General features: G+C 46.1%; 1 protein-coding gene across 1 annotated transcript in view; it reads left to right on the top strand.

The window, feature by feature from the left end:
• The window catches only part of LOC119977838 (short transient receptor potential channel 6-like), a 128,919-nt gene that overhangs the window by 57,083 nt on the left and 54,486 nt on the right, over positions 1 to 17,350 (top strand). The window contains exon 6 of the mRNA XM_038819076.1: positions 8,961 to 9,225. Within this exon, the coding sequence (XP_038675004.1) occupies positions 8,961 to 9,225 (265 nt within the window). The remainder of the gene's footprint in view (positions 1 to 8,960; positions 9,226 to 17,350) is intronic.

Genomic DNA, 17,350 nt, shown 5'->3' with positions numbered 1-17,350 from the left:
TCAGTTCCTTGTTCTTGATCGTTAAGGTATATTGTGAAAAGTCATGGTCCCAGCACTGACCCCTGAGGCACACCACCAGTCACCGGCTGCCATCCTGAAAAAGACCCCTTTATCCCCACTCTCTGCCTTCTGCCAGTCAACCAATCCTCTATCCATGCCACGATCTTACCCTTAACACCATGGGCTCTTAACATATTTGACAGTTTCCTATGCGGCACCTTGTCAAAGGCCTTCTGGAAATTTAAATAAATCACGTCCACTGGTTCTCCTTTGTCTAACTTCCTTGCTACCTCCTCAAAGAACTCTAACAGGTTTGTCAGACATGATTTCCCCTTGATGAAGCCGTGCTGACTCAGTCCTATTTTATCATGCACTTCCAAGTACTCTGCAATCTCATCTTTAATAATGGACTCTAAAATCTTCCCAAAAACTGAAGTCAGGCTAACCGGCCTATAATTTTCCATCGTCTGCCTCCCTCCCTTCTTAAACAGCGGTGTTATATTAGCCACTTTCCAGTTCTCCGAGACCCTTCCTGTCTCCAGTGATTCCTGAAAGATCATCACCAATGCCTCCACAATCTCCTCAGCTATTTGTATTTAACTACAGTGTGTTGGGCAGCATGAAAACAACCACCCCTTTGGGAGAAGTGGGTTGTTAATTTCCATTTGTTAACAGCTCATCAAGAGTGATATCAACATGTGTATTGGGACTGAGCTGTGAGTCCATGGTTTCACCGAAATAGGTAATTAAGGGAGTTTAAGAAGGGGCCACAGATTCTGTTTTTGTTCCTCTTCCCACAACTAATTGTGCACAAGGAAGATCTTCATCTGTTCCCATAGAAACAGCAGGTTACTAGCCTGTCACCAGAGACTTGAATGATATCAGCACATCAGCAGTAGTACAGTGGTTAGCACAGTTGCTTCACAGCTCCAGGGTCCCAGGTTCGATTCCCCGCTGGGTCACTGTCCGTGCAGAGTCTGCACGTTCTCCCCGTATCTGCGGGGTTTCTTCCGGGTGCTCCGGTTTCCTCCCACAGTCCAAAGATGTGCAGGTTAGGTGGATTGGCTATGCTAAATTGCCCTTAGGTTAGATGGAGTTGCTGGGTTGTGGGATAGGGTGGAGATGTGTGTTTAAGTAGGTTGCTCTTTCCAAGAGCCGGTGCAGACTCGATGGGCCGAATGGCCTCCTTCTGCACTGTAAATTCTATAAACAGGGCCGACCAGGAGTCACTCCCACAGTTACCGTCTGCCATTAGGATGTTGGAAGGATTTTACAGGTTGATACTCAAGCTGTTGGCCACATTACGAATGCACCTTACTTGGCCATCAAGTCTTAGGGTGGGACAGGGATGCTCACACCGTTCCCCAAGACCTCTTGCTTTAAGAAATGGCAAGCAAAAATTACCCTAAGCATTGAAGCTTCATAGCTACATCCTGGCTCAATTGTGTGAAAGGCTGCTGCTTGCAGGACTTGTTCTGGGAGGTTACTTTCATAGATTTGAAGGTAGCCTTCACTACTTTGCAGTGTCTAATTCATTACTGAAATAGAAATCCACCATGTGATTTAGCACCACACCCACTCAACCGATTTCATTAAGACGTTAAAGGTCAGATATAAATGTATTGGCTGGGATAAAAAGCCACTTGACAACCTGATTTTTATTCTGGTGACAAGAGCCCTTCATATATTCACATATTCATAGAAGGAAGATCTAAGAAACAGGTACAAAAATTGAAGTATTTAGGAAGCAGAATATCTACAGATAGAAAAGGCAACACAGAAATAAGAACAGATGCTGTCAGACCTGCTGAGATTTTCCAGCATTTTCTCTTTGGTTTCAGATTCCAGCATCCGGAGTAACTTGCTTTTACCCACAGACACTAACATGGGTTCAGAGTGGAGTGTGTATTTGACCACGTTTATTTGTGTTCTTAAAAGGGCCTTTGTGTGCTAATGAGACCAGTGTAGCTTAAGATGTACTTGTTAAAGTGAAGAGGGAATAAAGGAGTATCATATCATAATTCAAGTTCTTCATGTTAAATAATTGTTTTCTTGCTGTTAGAATTAATGGTATTGTGTCTCTGTTCCTCCACAATTTATTTTTTAAAAGTCTTTTGACCCAGCGTTCCATTCTGTGATCTTCCCAGTTATAACATCAATTGGGATCATAACAAAATTGGGGCTTGTCCAGGATTACAAAATGTGGAGAGAGGGTTATTGGATGTTGATTAGTAATAATTTGTTGGGATATTTTGAAACAAAGAACAAAGACAGTTCCAGCACAGGAACAGGCCCTTTGGCCCACCAAGCCTGCACCGACCATGCTGCCCGCCTGAACTAAAATCCCTCCCCTTACTTGGGTCCGTTTCCCTCTATTCCCATCCCATTCATGTATTTGTCAAGACGCCCTTTAAAAGTCACTATCGTACCTGCTTCCATCACCTCCCACGGCAACGAGTTCCAGGCTCCCACCACTCTGTGTAAAAAAACATGCGTTCCCCCCATCTACCCTCACTGATAACCCGACTCCCTCCAACCACCTGATGCTCCCAATGACTGCCCGACACCCGCACTGACCACCCAAATGCCCCAACTAGCTGAATAACCCCACCCTCCCACTCACCGACCAAACCCACCAACCGACCAATCCCCCCCTCCCATTGACAATACCACCCGAACCCATCCACCGAACTGACCAACTAACTCCCCCACCAGCCACCTGACCAAACAACTCACCCCTCCAACTGAAACACGCCACCAACCCCAATCCTACCTGCTTGCCTTACAAACTTGTCTTCTCCCTGAGTTCTGAAAGCGGCTGGATGTTTAAATTTACCTGCCTTTCAGCAACTAGTGCTATCAAGAAGGGGTTGTGGTTTCCTTCCCCCTGCCGAACCCCTCGACTGAAGGCCTCAGACGTGCGCTGCACTGCACTGTCCACAGCAGGCCTAAGTTGGAAGGTCAGATGTAAAAGGGGTGGCTTCATTCCAGGCAAGACATTAGGAGTGAGTGGCAATCTGTCTCTGATCGCCATTCCAAGGAAATTCAAGCACAAGGTTGCAAATAAAAAACTGAGGGTTTTTATTGGATAACCTCTGAAAATGGATTCTGGCTTAAATCCACGTCTGCCGATTGCACTGCAGGCAGGAGGACAACTTTGTGTTAATCACCAATTTCCATGATTATTAAGTTCAACCCCTGATTCCCACACTGTTCTTTAGCTGCAAGCATTATTGGGATGACCAATATCCTGAGTACCAGGCATTACTTAAAGCACACTGGACATTGTAAATGGGGAGGTGCACTGTGGCTGCTGAGATTGTTCCGAATACTGTTTGTGGAAGATTCAACAATGGCTGACCATGGGGAGAGCACGAACAAATGGTGCACAGGAGATCTCGGCACAAGAGTATACAGATGGAGAGATGTCCTTTATCCCCTGAAGAGCACAAGACCCTTCAAACATGCAATGGGAACTGATATCTGTGAAGGTCAATGCTAGGTGACACACCCCTGAATGCAGTGCCACATGCAATTCAATGGCTTCAAATGCCATATCCTACCAACTGCACCACTAGCCTCAGTCGCTGCTGAATTCCCCACACCTGAATCACTTACATCACTGATGCTGTGACCAGGAGCAGCACTGGAACATCAGATGTGATGGTACCTCATAACTAATCCTCCGTCTCACATCCCACTTCCCCATCATCCAACATTCCCTTCTGATTTGGTAACTGTAAACATGTGCCTCTGACCTCCTTCCCATCAGTGCGATGTTAACCTTGTGCCTAGTTGCTTTCTAAACAAGTTTCAGCATCACTGATAATCCTCCCCTGTCTATATTCACAACTTATTTTAAGCATATGATTTATTTTCCGACCATGTCATTTTTTAAGCTGTTGATCAATTTTTGTGAGGTGACTATAGGTTAGCATTTACAGTTGCAGGAGGTTAAACTTGTCAGGAATCTGAAACCAAAACCTGAAATCTTATGCAGCAGAACCTGTCCGACAGTTTGACCACTGCAGAGCTGATGCACGTGCTGACCCCTCTTCCCCGAGCCTTGATGCAGCCCTCTCAATGCTTAGTGATTCACGGTGTGAAGATCCCTTCCCTAGATTACCCTCTTAAGTCTGCACAGTGCCAGTGTATGAACGGCTGCCTGTGAGTGCCAGGTCAAGTGACATTCTACTTCTTCAGATGTTTGCTCTCAGTTGGGCCCTTCAGCTTTAGGCGGCTGGCCAGATTCCTGCTCTTGGGTGTATGAAATCAAAAATACAGTCGGAGAGTTTTAGTGTTCGGGGAAGGGCTTGAATGGAAAGTAAGAAGTCCATGATCACACCATTTGCAGCTAACACTTGGTGTCAGATAACAGGATGAGGGTGAAGTAGGATTATGGAAGATTCATAAACCAGGCATACACTGTCATCCTCAGTTCTCAATGACATTGAATGCAACGGCCTCACTCATTGTAAAATCAATAATTCACAGTGCCGTCTCAGCCAGCGGACTCAGGGGATGCATTGGGGCCAGTCCCCTGCTGGCTGGCTGCTGCTCTATCCCATTATGTGCCACCTTGCCCTTACCAGAGAGAAGGAAAAGTGCCAGGAAGTGTGTTGTACTGTGTTTGGGTGATGTTCTGCCAGGATTAGTGGAAGTTGTGAGAGGTGGCTGCAGATGATCCTTGCAGCTTTGGTAAGTGTGTGAGCATGAGGTGATGGATCTGAATCCTGGTATGAGTCTTGATTGCTCGGAATTGCTGATGGATGAGTGACAAAGTTGTGATGCAGTGTGTGAGGTTAGTAGTGCAGTGTGTAGGAGATGTCTTTTACGCTCACTGACCTTGAACATGCCTATGAGATCACTGAACCTTTTGCAGCACTGCAGCCAGACTCTCAGGGGCTGATCTTACAATCCACCTCCCTGGTCGTCTGTTCCCATTTGTCTCACAGTAACCTTCTGGATCAATGTCTCCAGCACCGCATCAGAGAATCTAGGGGTCCTTTCCTGAGCCTACTGCTCCATTGTTTTCCCTCTCTTAAAGACTTTTACTGACACTCCCACTAGCTGCTGCAGCCTGAATGCACCCCCCTTTTCAAAGGTAAAGGCTGCCTTTAAGAAGTGCAGACTAGTTGAACATCATGTCAGCCGCACATGAAGGTGGGGCCCCTGCTGAGCATGCAGCCAATCAGCAACCTGTTTCCTTCTGGGCAGCATACCACAATCATGGTGATGAGCAGCCAGTATGAGGTTTGAGTGCTGCCTGTGTTATCTCGACTGAGCATGGGTAATCTGATATCCTGATCCCTACGCCCACAAATGGGTCTTATCGAATTTAGAGCCAAATGAGTTATTTGGCTGTCGTCACAGTCTACCTAATTCTGAATATTAACTCAGTCTTATCTCTCCGCTAAAAATAAATGATACTTGCTCAAAATAGCTCGGCCTCGACCTCACTACCGATAGCGTAGGGGACTGGTCGAGAATGAAGGCGGGGCCTAAGGATCCACCTGGATTTTTGCCATTGCCCCCTTAATCTTTCCTGGCCTGAAAACATTAGGAAATTTTTGCGACACCGCAGATAAACTGCTGGTTTCCACCTTGAGGATACGTTGCCAGTCAAGCTGCAAATGGTGCAGCCAATCCTGACCTAGCAGATTAGTACCGTGTCCCTGCACCACAATGAGAGGAAAGCTCAAAGATTGACATCCATAGACCCCCGGGGCGAATGTGGAACCCACAATAGAGAAACGCTCCCTGGCATCTGTAGTGAGGCAGGTGACCAAATCAGCCAATGACACTTTATTCACCCCGTCTCGGATGCAGTCGAACACACGGTGCAACACTACCGAGACAGCAGCACCTGGATCCAATTCCATCTGAATTAAGTACCCTTTAACCCATACCAGGATGCAAATAGGGGCCACCCGAGGTGCATTGTGTTTTGTTATGCTCTTGACGTAGCATAAGCTGCTTCCTTGATGTGCACTCTGATAAAGGAAGGTTCAGACTTGGAGATAGCTTTAACACTTTTATTAAACTGTTAATGATTCTCCTACTTGGATTCGACTCTCCTGTTAATCTTGCTATAGCTACTCAGACTGACGAACCAGTCTGCTACAATCCTCGTGGTGGGTGTGATGTGTTCCAAATGAACCTTGTCTGTACTCACTAAGTGTCTCCACTGGAAAGCGGAAGATCATGTGTGCTGTGTCCTTACATAGGGGTTGGTGTAATGCCCCCCTGTGGTAGTGTCACCTCTGTGTGTGTCGTGAATGCCCATTAGTCGTGTCCTGTCTTACTGACCTATTGGTTGAATGTCTGTGTGTCATGTCTCTGGTGCTCCCTCTAGTGTCTATCTAGTTTACGTGTATTTATATTAACCCCTTGTGTATTTACAGTGATGCATATCACCATATTCCCCCTTTTTTCGTGTTACATATTTTCTGCACACTTAAAGAAAATTGAACAAAAACAGGTAGATAAGTGATGCTATGTACAAGTTATGAAAGCAGACCAGGCCAGCAGCATGGTTCAATTCCCGTACCAGCCTCTCCAAACAGGCGCCGGAATATGGCGACTAGGGGCTTTTCACAGTAACTTCATTTGAAGCCAACTTGTGACAATAAGCGATTTTCATTTTTCATTTCAGCAATGATTAAACAATAAGTCCAAATCATATGTATGAGTCCAAAGTTCATTAATTATTATGGTCGAGTGTCTTTCTTGTTTGGTTGGTGAGGTGGTGATGTTAATGGTGGCATTGCATTGTAAACGCCATCAGCGTCCCTGTGCGTAAGGAACCAAGAAGTGGTCAAATCACTTTGTTGTCTGATTTGGAGTATTTTTTCTTCCGATGCTTGTGGTAGCGATGTATGCAATCTCTGTCATCCTGCCATGGTATATCATTGTACTGAGCTGAGCAGTAACAGTGTCCCGCATTTGCAAAGTCATACCATGTTGTACCAGTCGTAGTTCCAGTGACGTTGTGTTTATTGTGCTTGTCGCCGACATTGTTGCCTTTGGTACTCTTCTTGTTATTGTCTTTGATGTTGTTGTGTTGATGGTTGTGTTGTCATGTTTGCTGCGCTCAAGGACCACACTCTGTGGATACACGAGTCCTTCACACAGTTACCCGTGTCAGCGACCTTTGTGGCATCTGCTGTTTCCTTGAGCGTTCCGTCACTGAGTTCGCGGCGCTCCCCGTTTGGAGTCATGTCGGGCTTACTTGATTCAGCTTTGGCTTGTTGATTCTCCCCGTCTGGAGTCTGATCTGTTTCACCTGAGTCAGTTTTGGCTTGTCGATGCTCCCCGTCTGGAGCCCTTTCTGGTTCACCTGAATCAGTTTTGGTTTCTTGCCGCTCCCCGTCCGGAGTCATGACAGGTTCACTTGAGTCAGCTGAGGTTTCTTAATGCTCCACGTCTGGAGTCAAAACATTCAGGAATTCATTTGCTTGTGGAGAGGCTCGAGCGGATGAGGATTGAATTAACATGGTGTTACCGGAGTCACCAGTAGTCTCACCATGATTGTCGAGTGCCTCTGTACAAACCAGCGCTAACTGTGCTGTTGATCAGCTGGATGCCTGAGTAGGGGGCCAATATCGTGAGCATCTAGCACAGTGAAAGTGAGCTTCAACCTCTTCAAATGAAAGCAAATTGTGATTGGAGCAGGTGCTGACAGTCATGCAGGAAGTGAACTGACTTGGAAAACACTGAAGAATGGCACAACATGGGAGAGAGAGCAGTTGTCAAGCATTTCACATGTTGAACCAGAGGAGGTGATTGAAAGTGGGAGAGATATCCAAGATCTTCAGGGAACCAAAAGGCCCTTGAATGCGACCATCAATTCACACGAAACGATTAGTAGAAGTGAACAATAGTTTTAATAAGCTAGATCTGTGCCTGCCTGCGACTGCTCTGTACTGTGTGTCGCCTATGGGCTTACAGGTTTATATACCACCCCCGAGGGGGCGGAGCCCAAAAGGGCATCAACATAATACAACACAACACAGTGGTGAATTGTAGTAGCATATGTTCACCACACCCTCCATTCACATGCTCAAAAAGTAATGGCAATTGATGGCGGAGGAGGTCAATGCCAGGAATGTAGCTCTCCAGTTTGTTAGAATTATAATTGTTTTTTGAACATAATTTTCACTGCAAAATGATCTGTAGTATTGAATTAAAGTGGAATGAGATAAATATTTTGTGTGGGGGGGGGGGGGTAATATGTACAAGGATAGAGGCCGAGAGCAGGGCAGTGGGACTAAGTGCAGCTTTTTCCAACAGCTGGCACAGACGTGATGGGCCAAATGGCCTCATTCTTTGCTGCAGAGTTCTATGAGTGTGGACAAGGCTTCCAGTTTTACCCCCAAATCTCACAATATGTTAATAGCATAGAATGGCTTCCTCAAGTCAGCCAATATCTTGTAATTTAGGAATTGTTCCTTTTTGTTGTAATCCACCTTATTATAAAAACAGAGAAGTAGACTTCAGCTACAAATTTAAGGAACACCATAGATTCACTAATTTTCTCTTTCAATGAGTGGCTGTGCTAAAAGGAAAGCAATTTGACGAATCAGTGTGCTCGTGTTGTAGTCTTACCCCACCATGGTCTTCATAAACACAGCTCCCCACAGCTTTCCAAGGGCAACAAACATGTGACCATTGCAAATAACTGAAGATGCATCACACAACTCTACTGAAAGTATTTACTATATCAGTGTGACAAAGGTTCAGGGATAACTTGTATCTAGTGTGTGTTAAGCTTTGGTTTGAAAAATAAGATAGATTTGCAAACTCACCAAAAATCAAAAAGCTGAATTAAATTCTGACAGTGATTTGAATTTATAAGAAACCATGACAGAAGGGAGGTTCTCGGACTTATTTGAATCTGCTTTTTTATCAAAATGGCATGTAGCAGAATTAATGTTATGTATTTTAAATATTTCTTCCAGCTCGAATTAAATGGTTTCCATCTGATCCCCAACTTATATCTGAAGGCCTCTATGCAATAGCAGTGGTGATGAGCTTCTCTAGAATTGCATACATACTTCCAGCTAATGAAAGCTTTGGGCCTTTACAAATATCTCTAGGAAGAACTGTGAAAGACATATTCAAATTCATGGTCATATTCATCATGGTTTTTGTAGCCTTCATGATTGGGATGTTTAACCTTTATTCGCACTACCTTGGAGCAAAGCAAAACAATGCATTTACAACGTAAGTACTGGCACTGGTTTAATTGCTTATAATGAACTGTTTGGCATTTATAAACCTCTTTGATAAAGAGTAAGATTATCGTGTAACCTATAAGTCTACTATTAAACATGTGGCCAGTTAGAACTCTGCTCCACTGATGTATACTAGTATTTGTATTTGCATATATGTTGCATACATTTAATTATTTTTTTGCAGCAAGTTTGGATCAAATTGATTACCTGTACTTTTCAGAGCCTAAAGGCACGTACCTTTACTCCAGAGTGGGTTGTAAAATGACTTCTATTGCTGATTGAAGCATTAAACTTTAACAGAGCCTTCCTATGTAACCATTTTGTTCTTAAAGCTCCGGATTTTATTACTATGATCATTTGTAAAAACTACAGACTGGAATCATGAGGATTAATTTAAGGTTTAATTACCTGGAGACACATCGAGAGGATCACCATTTCAGTGAAGTAACAGAGGGTTACCTACTTCCTTAGAAATGCTGTATGGCCAACAGTTTAACTGAGATGGGAAAAAAATTGAGTCTTATGATACTTTTGGAATGGTCACAAGAATATTTCATATTGTGTTGCTACATTGAACAGCGTAGTCCTAATTTCTAGTATTGTCTCTGTAAATATCTTAAATTTACTGATCTAAGATGGCTGCACAGGATTAAATTTGAACTGAAGGCAGTTCTGCTGGTGGTGGCTTTTTAAGGCCAAAACTTGATGTTTTTCTTCATTTTAATGGTTTAGTAATCTTCCGCAAGCTTTTCTGCCCTTGAAACCTATCGGCCTGAATCTTGCACTTGTCGGGCGCGTGCAATGCAGAAGCGGACATGGAATTTGCTTCAGGCTGCGACAGCCACGAATGTAATTTCATGCTGGCGAGCCAATTAACAGGCAGGAGGCACAAAATGTGTACTAAGGCCCGGGGTGCGGCCGACGGAGAGGGTGGGATGTGGGGGAGAACCAAGAAAAGTGATGAGGCCAGCGAGTGTTTCTGACAAGTTCTCTAAAGGCGCACAGCTGCTGTGGAGCTGCAGACCTTTACTGATTAAATGAGGTAAAAACAAATGCCGCAAACTGTGGACAGGATTTTCCAAAAATCGGGCTATGTCCCACGCCCGCCGGAAAACGGGCGGGAATCACTGCAGGCTTTTTTTGAAAAGTCCGGAGTGATTCTGCGTCATTCAGGGGCTGGCAGGGCTCGGGCATGCTCCCTGCAGCTGCTACTGCGGATACGGGGCCCTGCACTTCCGTCCACTTGTCCGCGCATGCGCAGGGCGGCTGGCCGCGGGTCCGCGCATGTGCACTGCGGCCATATTCCCTCCGGCCCCGCGCAACATGGCGGAGCCCTACAGGGGCCCGGCGCGGAGGAACATAGGCCCCACCCCGGAATGAGCGTGCCCGCCGATCGGTAGCCCCTGATCACGGGCCTGGCCACCGTGGAGACCCCTGCCCCCGGAGTCAGATCCCCCTACCCCCCGGGTGGGACGATACAAGAACGACTCCAGCGGGATTCGGTGGAACTCGGTTCATCGAGCGCGGGGGATCGCCGCGGGGGCCGCTGAACCAGCGCTGTATCGATCGCGCACACGTGACTGGGAGCAATTCTCTGGTCACCGGAGAATCACGTGCCGGTGTGGGAGCCTATTTTGGGTAATTCGCCGCCCCGCACCAAGCATGATTTTGGTGCGGAGAGTCGGAGAATCCCATCCTGGGACTATGCAGCACATCTAAGCACTTGACAGTAGAGCTCAAACAACCTCAGTCACCAGACATCTTTCTTATTTATATTTCACCCAGATATTTCATCCCGTGCGGGCGGCACGGTGACACAGTGGTTAGCTCTGCTCCAGAGTCCCGGGTTCAATTCCAGCCTCATGTGACTGTGTGGAGCTTGCACTTTCTCCCCATGTCTGCGTAGGTTTCTTCCGGGTGCTCCGGTTTCCTCCCAAAGTCCAAAGATGTGCAGGTTAGGTGGATTGGCCATGCTAAATTTCCGAATCAAGCCCAAAAATGGCAAAAGTATCATTATCCTTCATTTGTATTCATTTCAATCTTATTGACGAGACTGAAGTCAAATGCAGCGGCCTCCCAGATATTGCCCTTCTCCCCGGCATTAAGTATGTGCGTGCCAAGTTTTCAAAAAAATATGAACGGCTCCTGAGGGGAAATGAGGAGGTGAGTAGCCATTTCCATTTAACAGCATGCAGCTCAAGGGCACGGGAGCTGCTTCCCAGTGCTGGGGGTGGGTGGGCTGGGGGGGGGGGGGGGGGGGGCGTTGGGGAACCCTTCAGAGGGTTAGGGCATGGTCGGGGGGCTGAAGCTTTCTAGGTCGGGGATCGCCCCTGCGCCCACGGGGTGAGGGGCTTTGCATCTGTGAGGTCGTCAAGGCATCTTTAAATATTATGGAGACCTGAAACAGGGACAACCACAGCTTCAGCCAATCTAGCCTACCAAACTCTTCAAGGACAGAGCTTGCTGAAGCTTCTCTTCCTGAAAATAAATTTCATTCCCGTTGACTGTGAGCATTTTCACAGCTGAAGGCTATTTCAAATGAGGAATTAACCTTGTTAGTTGCACTTCAAGCTCCTCAACTCTCAAGTGCCTCCTCAAAGGCACAGGTGTCATGTCTCAGAGGATGATTAGCGTATTGCATGTCCAGCATCTTTTGATGCCCGAACAGTGTGCCTGTACTCTAGGAGCATCAGCACCATAGTGCCAGCTGCCGACAATGAAACACTGAAGAGCAGGGCTTCACAACTATGGATCTTCTCCCGACCAAAGGTTAAGTGTGTGGATGAGCGAAGGTCAGCTGAGCACAGCATCTCTAATGTTCCTGGCAGATCTCTGGGCTCTAGGCTGATGTGGCTAGGGTATGCAGAGCAAGGTTTGCCAGCACAACTGGCTCACTGAATGGCACTCGAGAGAAGGCAGGACAGTCATAGTAATGATGGGGAGGGTTGGGGGATTTGAGGGTCCCAAGATGGAAGCCCAAACTAATTGTTAGCTCCTCTCCTTCTCCAATTCCTTCCAGATATAACGGTGTTTGCTGGTGTAAATCCCGCAGAGCTGCCCTCGTTTTGCTTGTGACAGCCAAGGCAGGCAGACACCGTAGAAGGCAGTAATGACAACTCAGGTTGCAGGGGGCACCCAATAGGCTGAGGAGGGGCCCAGAAGGAGAGGCCAATGACGGCCCACGGTGTACTGGCGTCATTGGTCATTCAATTAGTTTACGGACACCATGTGCCGTAGAAGACTGTGTCACAGCAGAGAGACAACATCCACCTGGCATGACACCCCCTGGAGGAGGAGGAGGAGGACACCTGCTCTTGGTGGTCAGGCTCCTTCCGCTTTTTGATTTTCCATTGTCTAATGCGACATCTAGGTGTGTCCCCAGGATGCATATCAGAGGTGGAGGAAGCCTGCAGCTTTACGTGGCTTTGATGCTCCGGGCGGACATCTTCTGAAGAGCCTTGAGCAGGCGGGCCACCCTGTTATGCCCACTGCCCTTGAGATGCACCGGTGTGGCAAGGAGAGCACTCGGAAGAAATGGACACCACCATAGCCTCCTTGTTTTAAGGCCGTGGGTTTCCCTCCAGTGCTTCCTCCTCTCTGATGGTGCTGCAGGGCCCTCAGGGACTTCATGAGGGGAGAGCAACTGGGTTGAGTGCGAGAGGCCTCTGAGTCATCTGGCTCTGCCAGTCATGGAGGCTCCCCATTGTCTGCACCATGATGTTGATGCCCTCAGCGATGCTGCTCAGTGACCGTGCCATGCTCTGCAGTTCCTCGACAAAGTCCACCTGCATCTGGGTCATGCCCCACCATGACTGGGGTATGATGTTGAGGTCCTCAGCCATGGTCATCACAGACTGAATGCCTTAGACACCACCATTCAATACGCAGATGTTATGCTCCAGGTTTTCTACTCTCATAGAATTTACAGTGCAGTTGCCACCGTGGCAGTGTTGGCCTCAGTGCCATGCATTGACAGCAACATCTCCTGCGACATGACAGAGCCTTTTGGACTCTTCAATCAGCCTTGCAGTTGCTTGAATGCCATTGACACCCCCTCCTGAATCTCATGGCTCTGGCCTGTCATTTGCATCAGCTCTGTGAGAACCTTGTCCAGAGGCTCGACATCTGGCTGGGACCCAGCTGAGTCCTGGGATCCATCAGACCTCCAACTGCTGTCTCTCTTGGATGTATCTGCCACCACCTGATGTGCATTAGCAACTGTGCGGTGCTCACCAGATTGTGCCCCAGAAAGCTGTTCACTAATATTTCCCACCTAGGTGTGTGTCTCTGCACTGGTGGAAAGTATGGGTGATAGTTGTGAAGCCTCGCCTGTGTTCTCCTCGGAGCTCTCCTCCGAGATGTTCTCCTGGGTGGCAGGGGGAGGACCGACCCCAGATGGCCCACCGTCTTCAGATGGAGATCATGCAAGACAATGGACACGGGGTCAGTGAGAGGGCAGGATCATGTTGTCTGGCATGAACAACTCACTTGAGTCAGGTCACCTGAATGAAGGGGCAATGGATCCTCACCTCTCAAGCGCAGTCCAACCTCGCTGTCAGTGACTGCTCTCTCCTCGGGCAATCGCACAATTTCCAGGGCCCATTCCTCTTCGGGGATGAGAACTTGATCTCTGGGTGGTGAGTTGGGAATTGTTTACTTTTGGTTTGGTTCAGCATGCCTCCGTCATGGGGAGCGTGGAAATTCTGGCTCTTGAGATCCTGTTGTTTATTTTGTTACCCTTGATTTTTCCACACATTGCATTATTTAGATGATTGTGGTCTATCAAGTCAAACCCTTACAAGTTTCAGGAATGTCTAAGATTCTCATAGCTGGGACCAGAACAATTTCAATCTGGAGAAGTGTGAGATAATGCATTTGGTGCAATCTAACCATGTAAGGGAGCACAAAATAAGTAGTAGGATTCTCAGAAGTATAGAGGAACAGAGGGACCTTGGAATTATATCCACAGATTCCCAAAGGTGGTGACACAGGTCGACAAGGTGGCCAAGGCGGCATACAGGATACTTACCTTTATTATCAGAGGTATAGAATGTAAGATCTTGGAGGTAATACTGGAACTGAATATTATGGCAACAGCTGGAGTACAGAATATAATTCTGGTCACCACACTATAGGAAAAGTCTGATTGCATGGGAGATCGTACAGAGCTTACAACGATGTTGCCTGGGTGGAAGAATTTTAGCGATCAGGAAAGATTGGATAGGATGAGCTGGATTCTTTTGGAATAGAGGAAGCTGAAGGGAGACCGAGCTGAAATGTTCGGCCGGAACTTTCCGGCTGTTCGCACCAGTGGGATATTCCAGTCCTGCCGATGACCCCCCCCCCCCCCCCCCCCCCCCCCCCACCACCGTCACGGGGTTCATGGCAGCATTCAACAGGAAACCCCATTGATAATGTCAGGACTAGAAAAGCCCTGCACTGGCCAATAGCAGGCCAGCTTTCACAACAGGCTGCGTGGTAAATTTTGCCCATATAATGATTGGGTGCTGGGGATTTGTCAAATTTTAATTTGTTAAGTTTCTCTAACACATTTTTGCAGTTGATATTAATTACCTTAATTTCATCACTCTTATTAGCCCTTAGCTACCTTTTATTTCTGGTATGCAACTTGTGTCTTTAACAATGAAGACAGACGTGAATTATTTGTTCAATGTCTCTGGCATTTCCTCATTCCCATGATTTCACTCCCTGCTTCTAAGGGGCCATCATTTACGATAGCTACTCTATTCCCTTTTTATACACTTGGAAATTCTCTTACAATCTGCTTTATGTTCCTGGCTAATTTACTCTTTTTATCAACCTTTTGGTGGCCCTTTGTTGGTTTCTAAAACACTCCCAATCCTCAGCCAAGCTAATGGTTATTTTTCCCTTCTTGATGGGTATCACTGTCCAGAACAAGATGGGGGTTTTTAATGACAATCAAAGGTAGTTTCTATGGTTGACATTACTGAGATTAGTTTAATATTGCAGATTTTTTCCCCCACAATTGAATTTAACCCACCAGATGCTCTGATGGGAGCCTGTGTCCCCAGGGCATTAGTAATGCAAGGCCAATGACATTACCATCTCCCCTTCCTTTGCAAAACAATAAGCCTTTCAACATAACACTATCCGAGTGGGACACGGATGGGTCGTTCTTGCTGAGTCTCTGTTTTTTGATGGAATTTATTTTAATTGAATCTCTAGATTATTTTTAAAAATATTTCCCACAGTTTATTTAACTTCATATTTGTTAATCTATTAACCTGATCAACCTTTGTTAGTTTTCCTCTTACATCTATGCAATTGAAGTATGTCTCTTTCAAACTTAACTTCAATTGCATTGTGATCACTGTTTCCCAATGGATCTTTTACTATGACCCATGCCTCATTTTTCCGAGCGAGTTCCACAATGGTTTGCTTCAGGAAGCTGTGACAAAATTATTTTACCAATTCATCTTCTAGGCCACCCTTGCCAATTTAGTTTCCCCAGTCTATAAGAACATTAAAGTCTCCCACAATTATATTGCCTATGTTACAAGCTCCAATAATTTATTGCTTAATGTGCTCGGCAATGGTATAACTATTGTTCAGGGCTTAGAACCTAATCCAAGCAGTGTTTTATGACTCTTCCTGTTCCTAATATTGTAAGGAACCTATTTTGAGTCCTCGACTGACTCTTGCTTCCATTTTTAATTCCTGGCCGCTTCAAAATTACAGATTTTGGTTTCAAACTGCAGACCTTGATTTTAAGCTGAACCACCCCGAAACTGGCCCAAGCACTCTCCTCAATCCAGTGTGCTATGTGGCAGGGTCCTGTAAAGTCATTTTGATGGACTTGGCTAGCAGCAAATCAGCCTTCCTGAAATCCAGGTCTTGATGCCTCTCAATTCTGATTGATGGCTGGTTTTGGAATGTTCTGGAAACACATAGGAAAGCTCAATTTTGCAGAACTAAGTTTCAGTCTGGTTTAAACTTTGGAGAGACTAGGTTCTATGGAAGGCAGCAAGGAGCAGGTTCAAATGCTCTCTCTCAAGCCTGTGAAAGTAACTTCTGATTGATATGCTGCATACTGTATCTCCAGCCCGGCCTGTGAAAGCAACTTCTGATTGAAAGACTGCAAGCAGTTGCCTGGCCTGTGAAAGTTTAATACTCTGAAAGACTGGGAAATTCCCAGTCTGATACTTCTCCTGAGAACCCTGAAAGGTCCTGAAGACTAGGCCCTTCTCTCTCTCTTCTTACAGCCAGAAACCCTGCACAAAGACCAGACAAGCTGTCGAAAGGCAGAGTGGACGGTGAATCTGCTGCAAACTCTCAGGCAGAGAATTCTAATATTATCTCCGTGAGACTGAGAGTCAATCTGGTGGAGGCCTGTACAAGTGAAGGTGACTCTCCAGAAGAATTCCAGCAGCTGAGATCTCTAATTGAAGGCAGATACTAAAAGATCCAGACCAACCAATGGTTTTTAACACCTCGCATTCTGATGTTGCCCACAAAGAACACAACCTCCACAGAGAAGAAAGTCATCTCTCATTCCCGGGGTAATTCTTGTTATTTTGATCCTTCTCTACCCCCACCATGTGTTTGTTTTGTGTGTGTCTGGGTGGAGGGATGGATGGTGTTAGGAGAATAGTTAGATTAGTGGACTGTTGTTATAAATAGACAGTTTAAAAAAATATTTCACTGACAGATCCGATGCATGTATGTCATTGAAACAGACAGTGGTCAAAGGTCTCAGGAAAACATACAGATTATAGGTCAATTCACTTGTGTTGGGACTCCGGGGCCTGTGGGTCTGGAAGTGACCTCGCACTAGCCCAGGGTGTCGTAACAATATCCACCTATACTTATTTTACTTCATGATCTTTTGAGGTCAGATCATTTCTCACTAAAGTCTTTGTGTCATCCTTTGCTTTCACTCCTCCTTTACCATTCTGTCCGTCTTTCCAAAATATTGCATGCCCCAGAATAATTATTCACCTTGTAACCATGTCTCTATAATGATGATTAAAACTAAACTATTTATAATAATATATGGAACTGTATTGTCACAAGTAGGCTTATATTAACACTGCAATGAAGTTACTGTGAAAAGCCCCGAGTCACCACATTCT

This window comes from Scyliorhinus canicula, chromosome 14, assembly GCF_902713615.1.
Source record: "Scyliorhinus canicula chromosome 14, sScyCan1.1, whole genome shotgun sequence".
In the NCBI taxonomy this organism is placed as follows: domain Eukaryota; kingdom Metazoa; phylum Chordata; class Chondrichthyes; order Carcharhiniformes; family Scyliorhinidae; genus Scyliorhinus; species Scyliorhinus canicula.
This window is presented reverse-complemented; position numbering and strand designations above follow the sequence as displayed.